Source organism: Drosophila gunungcola, unplaced genomic scaffold (genome assembly GCF_025200985.1).
Source record: "Drosophila gunungcola strain Sukarami unplaced genomic scaffold, Dgunungcola_SK_2 000246F, whole genome shotgun sequence".
Lineage (NCBI taxonomy): Eukaryota > Metazoa > Arthropoda > Insecta > Diptera > Drosophilidae > Drosophila > Drosophila gunungcola.
The window spans coordinates 1-11,072 of NW_026453407.1; the positions used below are offsets into that span (position 1 = coordinate 1).

Genomic DNA, 11,072 nt, shown 5'->3' on the forward strand with positions numbered 1-11,072 from the left:
AAACTTATTACATACATATTTGAGCGTGCTTAAATATATAATTATATATGTATATATATATATATATATATATATATATATCTATACTGTCGCCAGATGTTCTACTGCTGAGTGAGAGGGGCGGGGTGTGTAAAGAAAACAAATCAAATTGAAAATAATGTGTCTGCTCTATAAAATAAATACAAGTATTCTTTCTATTTTCCTTTTGCTTTTTTTGCAGTGCATTTGAACATTTAATCTATTAGTGTTATCGTTGCTGGTATTGTTGTGCTTATAACCACGCCCATCTAGCGCCCATCTATGCTTTGCCTTGATCTAATTTCAATTTAATTTTGGTATGTCAGTGCCAGAAAGGAAATTGCTTTGGTAAATCGTCTCGAACACAGTTTTCCTCATTTTTTTTTCTCGTACTTCTCTCATTAATATTATTGTCCTCATAAATGGTTTTTCTTCTCTCACAAATTTCATATATTATTCGATTTGGGCTTTTCGGGAAGTGTCTAAACACAACTGTACTTTTTGGCTAAGATTCTGGTCTTGTCATTGTTGAAGATAGTTTTCTCGTTTTTCGTTTTTATCTCGCGCTTAAGAAACCCATTTGTATGCCGTGTCCTATAATTTAGTTGAAAGAGTCGTTTTAGTTGACGGTTTATACTCATACATTAGATCTAGATTCTAGATAGTTGGAAACGATAGTTTGCCGAGCTTAGGGACTAGCAACAGTGCGCGGCATAAACGTAGGGCGGCTTAAAGTTAGGTTCCTCAAACAAAATTTATGTTTTATATTCTGTAAAAACAAGCATGCAGTATAGTAATTAGATATAAGATGATATTCTTTTGTAAAATCAAGTTTATTTTTAAAGTTTTCTTTCAACATTTTTGTTTATTTAAAAATTCAAAAATTTTGTTTAAGAAGTAAACAAAAGTTAAAAAAAAAAGTTAAGAAAAAAAAAGAAAAATATGAAAAAGAAAAGGCTAAAAAACTGTAAGCCTGCACAATCTTTTGAATATTGTAGCCCTTTTTGTTTTTTAAACTACCTTATGGCCATGCCATGCACTGTTTAAATGTGTTTTCTAGGCTTTTTTTGTTTTGTTAGTTTTACTTTCTCTCACAGAATGTTCTTCTAATCGAGCTAAAAAAAATTCCACCTTCTTAAACTAATTAATCGACTAACTTTTGCTCCTTCGCGTTGAGTGTGTGTGTGTGTGTGTGAGTGGGTGTGTTTTGCTTATATGGGGGGTTGTGTGTGTTTACGTGTACATTTATATAAAACTTGGCCTAAACAACGGTCTATTGTTACTAGAGGAGCCTACTGCCTAGTGCCTAATTGTCGAAGGATTTGCGCAGCGTGTCGAATAGATATTCCTGCACCTCCGGCGAATTGGGATCCATGGTGTTCAGTTTCTGGTGGGCACTTCTAAGCGAAATGGCCAGGCCACGCCCACTCAAAGCCTCCGACGGGGCCGGTGGTTGCGCCCCCGTCGAAATGGTGGTGGTGTTTGTGCTGGTATTCGTGGTCAGTGAGGTGGCGGTGCTCAATGTGGCAGATCCATCGCGTGCAAAGAGCAACGAGCTCTGCCGCTGCAGCTGATGGACGGGCGTACAACAGGCCACCGACGTGGAGATGCTGGCAATGCCCGCTCCCGATCCCGCTCCCGCTCCTGTTCCCGATCCCGATCCCGATCCCGAAGCGGATCCAACGACCAGCTCCTCCATGTGCTGGCGCATCGAGGAGCGACGCGATGGCTGCACCATCTGCGGCAGCTTGCTCTTCATCGCATTGTAGGTCCGAAGGTAGCTGCTCTTCCGCCTCCGCTGCTGCTTCCAGCGGCAGACCACGAAGATGACCAGGAACGTGGCCAGTGCGGTGATCACAATAGCCGTGCTGGCCACAATCGCTGACCGAATGCCCGAGGGCATGCTGGCATACAGGCTGCCCAGATGCTGTTGCGATACGGCGGACGTGGCCGCCGCTGCCGCCGGACTGCGATGGAAGCCGGGACCGGATAGCTCCAGATCCAGGAGGTCGTGTGCCCGCGCCACCTCATTCTCGATCTCGTCGATCACATCATCATCGTTGTGGCTCGGCGGCAGTCGACTGTTGTCCAGCATCGATGAGGAGTTGCCGTTACTGTTGCTGCCCCCATATGGACTCACGCTCAGGTCGATGTCGATGCTGGTGGGCTCACCACCACCACCACCGCCTGGTAAGTCTTGGTCCTGGTCCTGGTTCGTCTCCTGCGAACTGCTTCCATCCAGCAGCAGTCGTGGCGGCGGCAGGAAGTACGGGTTCCGTTCCTCGGTGGCCGTGGCCGTGGCCAGGGAGGCCAGTGCCAGGGTCTTCCACGACGGGAAGAATCCCAGCGACTTCTCGCCCCGCGAATTGATGGATATCGTTCCCGTGCCCGCTCCAATCGTCGCCGATGAGGAAGATGTCTGCGCGTAGGCGGGACCTGAAAAAAACTGCATTTGAGCGACAGGAAAGAGAGCAAGATATGGGCAGAGAAATGGGCGGGGAACGTTGTGAATATTATTCTGACTAATTTAGATATTATTCGAATCTATTAAAATCTATTTAATGTTGGACTCTGTACGATTTTGTAAAATAATTTAAACCGCTTTAAAAGGCGCCGCTGCACCGTTTACAATCATTTAAGCTGGTTGTAAACGGTGCAGCGGCATAATTATTTTTTTTTTTAAATCCTAAAGCTCTTTATAATGCAATCAATCTATGTATTTTCCTCTAATTAAGATAATATTACCTTTTTAAAAAATCAATTAGACCTATGATTTTTTTAAAAGAGTTAAAACCATTTGCAAAGTAACCGCTGCACCGTTTGCAACCAATTTTTGTTGTCTTTGTATACAATTTCGATGTGTGTTAGACTCATCTTCTATAGGGGGGTATAGAAGAGGTTAAGGGTAACGCAATTTTTGGGCAGCTGGCAGGCAGAGGGACCTTATAGGCTATTTAAATCAATTTTTACCAGCATTTCTTGCTATTTATCATTTCATTTATAAACTTTATTTGCTTCAAATATATATGTATATGTATTTCTAGGTTGTATTGCCATTCGCTTGGTTTCGAACTTACGGAAACTAATCGATAATATATATAATTTAAATGGTTATTGGGTATGTTTTGTTGAGAGAAACGGGAGAACTGGTTAATAAGTGTTCTTGAATGTTTGAGCCCGCGAAGGAGCAAGAGATCCCTCACCCCTCCTGCCACTGCCACCGCCCTCGCCCCCGCTCCTGATCACGCCCCCAGCCCCTCCCCTCCCCTCGGCCCACCGCTGGCGTTGCCTGCGCAATCGCAAGGCCGTAATACCTCGATTTCCCATGGGCTTAACCTCGTCGTTTGGCTCAATGTCGATGATGGAGGTGAAGTAGCTGGAGCCCTGCGAGTCCGTCTTGATTTCATCGGGCTTGACGCTCTTCAGGTCCATCAGATTGAAGTGCGGGAAGTTCTCGAAAGCCGTGACGATGTCCATGTTGTCCTGCAGCAGAACCTTTTGGCCAGGATACAGGCGCGAGTGCTCGTCGCCGCCGCTCACAATGGTGGACAGATGGAGCTGGCTGGAGCCGCGTTTCCGGTGCTCGATCAGCTCCTCCAGGGTCATGTTGCGCTGCTCCAGGACCTTGAACAGCCGGTTGCCCGACCGCCGGTCCTCGATGAGCTCCAGCAGATCGGTGCGATCGTCCACATCGTCTATAATGTTCAATTGTGGCGGTGGTCTGCCTGCCGACAATGAGGGTGGTGCTGCACGGGCGGGTGGTGGTGGTGGTTCAAAGGAGGGAGAGGGTGCTGGTGGTGCTGGTGGTGCAACAACGGATGTGGGTGACTGTGCCGGTGGTGCAGGGGCTGGTGGTGCTGGCACTCGCGTGTGATGCGTATGGCTCTCCACTTCGTCAAAGAAGTTCTCCAGCTCGTCTTCGCCGTAGTTCAGCTCCTCGCCACTCTTATTCGAGGGTGGTGTGGCTGACGTCGTTGAGCTGGCCATTTCCATTGCCACTTCCTCGCCACTCTCCATTTCCACATTGCCGCCTATAAAGTTATCCTTAAGACGCTTCTGCATCTCCTTAATGCTGGAGTTTCTCAGACGATAGCGTGGGCCACCGGGTGGCAGGGCAGAAGAAGGAGCAGGAGGAGAAGGAGGAGCAGGTGGTGGTGGCTCCTCGGTGTGTGAGTTGCTTTCCCCAGACTCGGCTTCACTGGAATCGGGCTGCTCTTCGGGCTCCTCCAAGTCCTGGTTCTCCTGGCTATCCTGGTTCTCATGGTTCTCTTGGTTATTAAGCTCCTGCTCCTGCTCTTCGTTTTTTAGCTTCTCCTCTACCTGCTCCTCTTCCCTTTCCCTTTCGTCGGAGTTCTCGCGCTCCTCCTCTTGGCTGTCTTCCAGGTTGCTAACCACCGTGCTGGTGGAGTAGACGGTGCTCGTCTCCACCTCCTGAGTGGTGCTCACTGCCGCCGCTGTGGTTGTTGTGGTGGTGCTTAGGATGGTGCTGGTCAACGGCTTATACAGTCCCGGTGGCCTTAGGGTGGACCGCAAGTGCTGCCGCTTCTTGTAGAGTGGCACGCGGGTGGTGCTCGTGGTGGTGCTGCCACTGGCAGTGGTGCTAGTGGCCATGGTGGTGCTGCTGCCGTAGCTATTGATTCCCCCCAAAATGCGTCTTGTGGTGATGCTCTCCCGCGATGAGCTGCCAAAGAGCTTCAAACGCTGAAGGGCGGTGGGGAATTTGGCCTTGTTTTTGGTGCTCGACGACGAGGACGAGGACTCATCCTCATCGTGGCCAGTGGTGCTGGTAGTGGTATAGGCAGCTGGCAGTCGTCGTACTCCCTGTTTACTCTGTTGGCTGGTTGATTTCTTCGGGGAATCTCCTCGAGCGGCGGCGGCGGAGGAGTAAGTGGACGCTGGTGGGGCAACCGCTGTGGTTTGCAGTGCTAGCAGAGCATTCTGTTTGCCCTTCAGCAGATCGTCCAACGAGAGATTCTTCTGCTGCAGGATTTCGCTGAGACTCAGGCCACCCGAATTCTTTAGGATATTCTTCAGATCCACGGCGGTTTTGGTTGGCGCAGCTTCGCCCGCATCCGTCGAGGGTTCCTTTTTGGCCTGGCCATAGGGACGTCGATAGGCCTTGCTGGGATTGCTGCCCTGCGGACTGGCATCCGTGGGCTCCAACCGCTGGCGCTGCTTCTCCCTCTCCCTCTCCCTCTCGCTGCGATCCCTTTCGAGGGCTGCCATCGGTTCCCTGACCAACGGCTGCTTGCGTCTTCGCAGGGCATCTGCATCGTCCTCCACATGGCCACGCCAATAAGCGGAGGTGGCATCCGGACCAGCACTGGCAGCAGCACCAGCACCTACACTAGACTCCTCCTCCGCGGCGCCCATCGTGGCCAGCGGAAGTTGGGGGCGACGCTTCCGTTTGCGAGTGGCCAACTGGGCGGTGCGACGGCGATGTTGTGAGACACCATTGCCACTGCCATTGCCACTGGCATCGCCAGCACCCTTAGGATCCTCCACTATCAGGGAAACACCCGTCTGCAGGAGCTGCAAATAGAAAAGGCAAGTGATTGTTTATCAGTCATCAAGCAGAGCTCCATAAAGTCAGAGAAACGTTTTTAAATACGAAAATATTGTTAATAAGCACAAAGTACAAAGTTTAAGATGTAATAAGCAATCAGATTAAACAGGAATTTTTCTTAAATTATTAACAACCATATATTTATTGTCAAACACTATTTATTTTTAAAGGCTTGAAAAAGATACAAAGAAGTTTAGTTCACAATTTTGAAACCAGATTTTATCAGCTCGAAAATTGAATCAAAGTAAAATTGCCGCAGTGCATTAAATTACTTTTGCCTGTTTCTGCACATCTGAGTGGGTGTGATAGATGAGCCCGAGCCATCTGATTGATGGAATCTATAAATATTTGGCACGCTCTTTATTGACTTTCCTCCATAATAAGCTGCCGAAAAAACCTACCTATCTTCGCTTTTTCGTTATTGACATCTAATCAAATGTCTGTTGTTTATTGAAGAAAAAGCCATCTGCTGCACTCCTTTACCATTTCGCAGAAAATAAGGAAAATACCTATGAAAAGGAGTAGCATCAACGTTATGGCCATGGTTTTATGGTACTGACATTGAAGTTTGCCTCGCCTTCTCACATTATATTTTATGATAAACCCCTCATAATGCGTGTGGTTTACGGGTCGTATACTTAACAATTTCGATTAGCACACGTGCATACAATTTATGACACTTAGCTTTGTTTTGTTTTTTCAAAAAATATATTCTTTGCCCTCATAAATAAGCATACCTTATGACATTTAATTTATTTATTTTTCATTTCCTGGTGCTATAACGATTTCCTTATAAAATTAGTGTACTATGTAGTACTACTTAAGCTACTATTTCAATTGCCATTTCTTTTTATATTTAACATTTAATGTTTGTCTAACAAACATGTCGGTTAAGGGAATGGTCATCAGACCATATAATTGAATAATATATCGGCCCAATTAAATGACTTGGGTCATATGTAGTTATGAAATCGCCTCTAGAACAAGTAAGTTACTCCCTTTGGGAGGTGGGTGAAAATGAGGTGTCGCCGCAGGTCATTTTGAGCATATGTAATTAATTTTCAATTTTAGGCTGGTAACAGAACCGGAAGGAAGCTCAGATAAAGATGCATACAGGATTGATTATGCACAGCCGAAATGCATAGATGTAAGCCATGAATAATATATATGTACATATTTGTGTGCCCAGGATGTTTGCCTTTGATTAACTGTTGGCAAAGTCGATGGAAGCTCCATCCCCGAAAACCTCGTCATCTAATCAGACTAATGCATTATTGCCTCCCCTTGGCGGTTTCACCATTGCCATAATAATAATTAATCCAAAAGGCCCGAGACTAACTGAGTGATGAAAAACGTCTTCAGAACTCGTTACAATGACAAGAAAAACTGTAAGGAAAATAAAAGTAATCTTGCAAACAAAAAACAGGCCAACAATGCGGAAATAATGGCAATCGTTGCAAAAGCCCCAGGAAAATCGAATCGAGTTGTATGGAATGGAATCGAGAATGCAGCCCCGACCATTACACGCATTTCTGTCACGTCATTTGCTGTGACATCTCTTTCGACTTTGTTTTCTCTGCCTTTTATTTTTTTTTTTTTTGTTTTGCTCCATCTGCTCCATTTTCAATTTGGTCTAAGTTACTGGCTTTTCCCCGTGAGAAGCGGGAAAGTGGGGTAGAGAAGGACTGCAAGAGTGTGCATACGTAATGAAGACAGTCGAAGGCAGGGAAGTAAAGAGACCTCACTCCGGCAATCGGATTGTATCGTAAGAGTCTCAACTTGTCCGGCAAACAAATACGGCAAAGCCGGGGAAAACCGTTTGCCCGGAATCACAAATCAGCAGATCCATGTGCGGATTATACTTTGGTAACTTTGGGAGTGGAAGCAGCAGAACCAAGGGCTGTGATTAAAGGATGAGTTTCACAGAACTCTCAAAAGAAAAAAAAAAATCAAAAATTTCACAACACCTGCCTGAAAGCAAGTGGCATTTTGCATTTGCAATCGGAGACTAGTCAAAGGCTTGTTTTGAGACAATATTTTTGATACATAATGACAGGGCAAAGTTCGAAGGGCAACAGAGCCACAACATACGTCTGAAATTTAAGGCACTTGAATATGTCAAGCCGCAGCGTAATATAACTCGGATGGCTTGATATCTGGCTGTCTGGCTGTCTGGCTGACACACTTCCTTTAGGTGACAGGTGAGAGACGCACCTTCATCCCTGGCTGCCAACGGCAGACGACTCTGTCAAAAAACCTTCAAAAGCATTGTGTGGCCATAGAGCAAGTCCATTTCCATCGATGAATGTCAAACAGTGTTGAAAAAGAGCAATTGTTTTTGCAGAAAATACTGTAGATACTTTATCATATCGTGTTTGAGGTCCAGTTTCTCATCAGCCAATAGACCTTTGCTATTACCATCTATAGATTTCATGCTCAGCCATGATTTTGTTATCGATAACAGAAAAAAATGGGACCCATAAAAAGTACAGTTGCCTCAAGTGCTGATATCACCTGAATATAAAAGTCAGCTAAGAAAGCGTTCGCCATACTTAAACACTTAATAGTGCATTCAAGTTCGGTTATCCGATTAACGGCAGCAGGGCGAGATGGGGAAAGTAGAGAAAGTGGCAGACTCTTGAATGCTGATTAACTTTTGCCAAAGCACTCGTACAGTCAGCACAAAAGGAGCGCACTCGCTTGAGCCTCTCCAACACTGGCAATGCCATCTGATAACTTATTACTTTTAATAAAAATACCCTGCCCCTTCTGTGGCAAAAGCTGGATGGAAAGACATAAGAGCCAATACAAAGGCTTTCAGAAAAAGTTGAAAACTTCTTTGCCCCTTTTTTCCTGCTGCCCAGAAATAAATACAGCCAAGAGAATGAATAACAAAAAAAAAGGTAGAAAACTTACTGCCATGGCTGTTCTTGCTCTTGTCCATGGTGATTTCTAACAAAGTGAGTGGCGACTCCCCCATCCTGTAACCACTTCAAACAAGTTGCTGCTTTTCATAATTAAATTGAAAAATTTATGCACAATTAAATGGAAAACTTTTCTTTGTGGTCTTACCAGCAGCAACCGCAGCAGGGCGAAGAAAAAATAAGACAAAAATAGCCAAAAACGGGGGGAATAAAACGAAACGGAATAGAATCGACTAAATGGTACTTTTGATGCCGAAATATTCAACTCTTATTTAACTAAGAGTTTGCTTTTTATAGGTTTTATTACATACACCTAAACTAAGTTCTTTAAATTCCTTAGTTTGCAATATGTTTACTCAAGCTTTTGCTTTTAAATAAAATATAAATAGACTTTATATTTAACCTAGAGTGGCACAAATAATAAAACGCATAATTTAACCCAAATTTTTCCTTTTTATTCCAGATGGGCCGTTTCTACGGTAATGACCCGCCAAAACTTGGTGCCCAGCGAAAACCAGGCCGGCACCAAGTTCATCTCGGCCCTGATTCCCTACTGGGATATGGCCAACCACAGGCCGGGCAAGATAACCTCCTTCTATGGCGCCGCTTCCAGGCAACTGGAGTGCACCGCCCAGGAGGCGTGTGCCGCCGGAGAGCAGTTTTTCATCTACTACGGCGATCGGTCGAATACCGATCTTCTGGTGCACAATGGGTGAGTTACTTACAGATCCGGCCATGTTAAGCGATTAATAAATCACCAAAAATGCATTAATTGACCGTTTTCGCAAATATGTGTAACTAACAAGCTTTGCTTTATTATTGTTCAATTAAAAGTCTTTGTGAACTCGTAATTAAAGTCAAACTGAGCAAAACATGTTTTTTTTTTTTCAATCAGCTGAAAAGTAATGGGGATCATTAGCTTGGGTCGTTCTGCTGTGGATTACTTTTTGATTAAATTGAACTGAATTTAATTTGTTTGTTATAGAGAAGGGCTAATTTGGTTATTCCACGCAAAAACCCTGGTTTCTTTCAGCAACAAATAGCCCAAATATGAAATGTTATACCCATAAAAACTTGTAATCAAATTTGTAATATTAGTATTTGGTTAACAAAAAAAATGTAAACGAACGTTTATCGAATTCTGTTTATGTTTTACTTTACAGCTTTGTGGATGTGAGCAATCTCAAGGATTACGTTAATATTCGCGTGGGCCTGAGCACCACGGACGCACTGGCCGCGAAGAGGGCTAGCATTCTGGACAAGCTGAACATCCGGCACAATGCAGAGCTGCGCGTGCTGCCGGCGCCGGATTTCATCTCCAAGGAGCTGTTGGCCTTCGTCCGGGTGTTCAAGATGAGCGCCGAGCAGCTGGAGCACTGGTGCAGCGACTTGGAGCGGGCCGGCGATCTACTGCACATCGATTGCGCCCTGGAGACGGATCACGAGACGCGCACCTGGCAGTTTCTGGAGGACAGGCTGAAGCTGCTGCTGGCCGTCCTTGATAAGGAACTGCGGGAGGCCGACGAGCTGGAGGCGTTGTCCGAGCTCTCCCAGCTGGAACTTAAGGAAGGGGGAAAACCTGTGCATGAAATCGAGCTCATGCTGCTGCAATACCGCCGCCTGGAGAGGAGCATCCTCGCCGGTGCTCTGCAGTACGCCCAGGAGCATCGCAAGGTCTAGGGATTGGCAAACCCCCGCCTTGGAGCACATCACCCACATAATTCGAGTTGCCATCGACAAAGCGACATCAATAACTCAGTCTAGCATTAGCACCATACTCTTTTTTTTTTGTACCATTACTTAACTTATTTTAATCGACCGTTTTTCATCTAGTCGAGTGTTTTTGAAGTGGATACCAAATTAATTTATAATAAAATTTACAACGAAAGTTTTACATGAGGTTTCTAAAAACTCGATTCTACAATCATGTACGTTATAGCGTTTAATTGTTTTATGTTTGTTTACATTTTTATTTCTAATAACATCAGTTTTAGTATTTTGGAATTAAATATGAAATCAAGCAAGGCGAGATTTTATTGGGTAATTGCAACTGGAACCGCTTTTTCAACTTCTGAGCTTTCCTGTTTAAAATAAATTCCAATCAAAGTCTGTTTTCATATTTTAAAGATATGAACGAAGAAGAGAAATTTTCTTGGATTCATTTAATTGCCAATAACTAATTGACTTGCCAGACGTCCATCTGTGACAGCCTCAAAATCCAATCAATTTGCAAAACCAATGCACCGCTCACCACCAAACAATCACACACACTCTCATTGGTGCATATGTGCTGGGGAATGCCTGCTGGCGTTGTCTGTAGATGTAAAGTATTTGATTGCGCCCCATGTGCGAGTGTGAGTGGGGGTCAGAGGTCAGCTGTAGTGGGCGGAGCGTGACCCGAGACTCACGAACGGAAACGGAAATGAAATTGTACATTTAAATTCGACAATATCGGAATGGTATGGTTTAATGAGGTCACCAAATCCCATCTTCAGAACACCACAACATAACTTAGTGTGCAAGTAATTCACACAGCTCATCGTTAAGCACAAGACTCGTTTTTC

The 11,072-nt window shown here is 44.9% G+C and overlaps 2 protein-coding genes across 2 annotated transcripts; one reads left to right on the forward strand and one right to left on the reverse strand.

Moving 5' to 3' along the window:
* Nucleotides 1-72: 72 nt before the first annotated feature.
* On the reverse strand, nucleotides 73-6,127 carry LOC128266043 (serine-rich adhesin for platelets). Its single transcript, XM_053002317.1, has 3 exons — nucleotides 6,068-6,127; nucleotides 3,333-5,550; nucleotides 73-2,454 (listed from the first exon to the last, which is right to left on the reverse strand). Exons 1-3 carry the CDS (start codon nucleotides 6,125-6,127, stop codon nucleotides 1,325-1,327), a joined length of 3,408 nt encoding a protein of 1,135 aa, XP_052858277.1. The 3' UTR covers nucleotides 73-1,324.
* Nucleotides 6,128-7,290: 1,163 nt separating this feature from the next.
* LOC128266044 (actin-histidine N-methyltransferase) lies at nucleotides 7,291-10,537 on the forward strand. Its single transcript, XM_053002318.1, has 3 exons — nucleotides 7,291-7,349; nucleotides 8,972-9,220; nucleotides 9,672-10,537. The coding sequence occupies exons 1-3, from the start codon at nucleotides 7,291-7,293 to the stop codon at nucleotides 10,186-10,188; spliced, it is 825 nt and encodes a 274-aa protein (XP_052858278.1). The 3' UTR covers nucleotides 10,189-10,537.
* The last annotated feature ends 535 nt before the right edge of the window (nucleotides 10,538-11,072 follow it).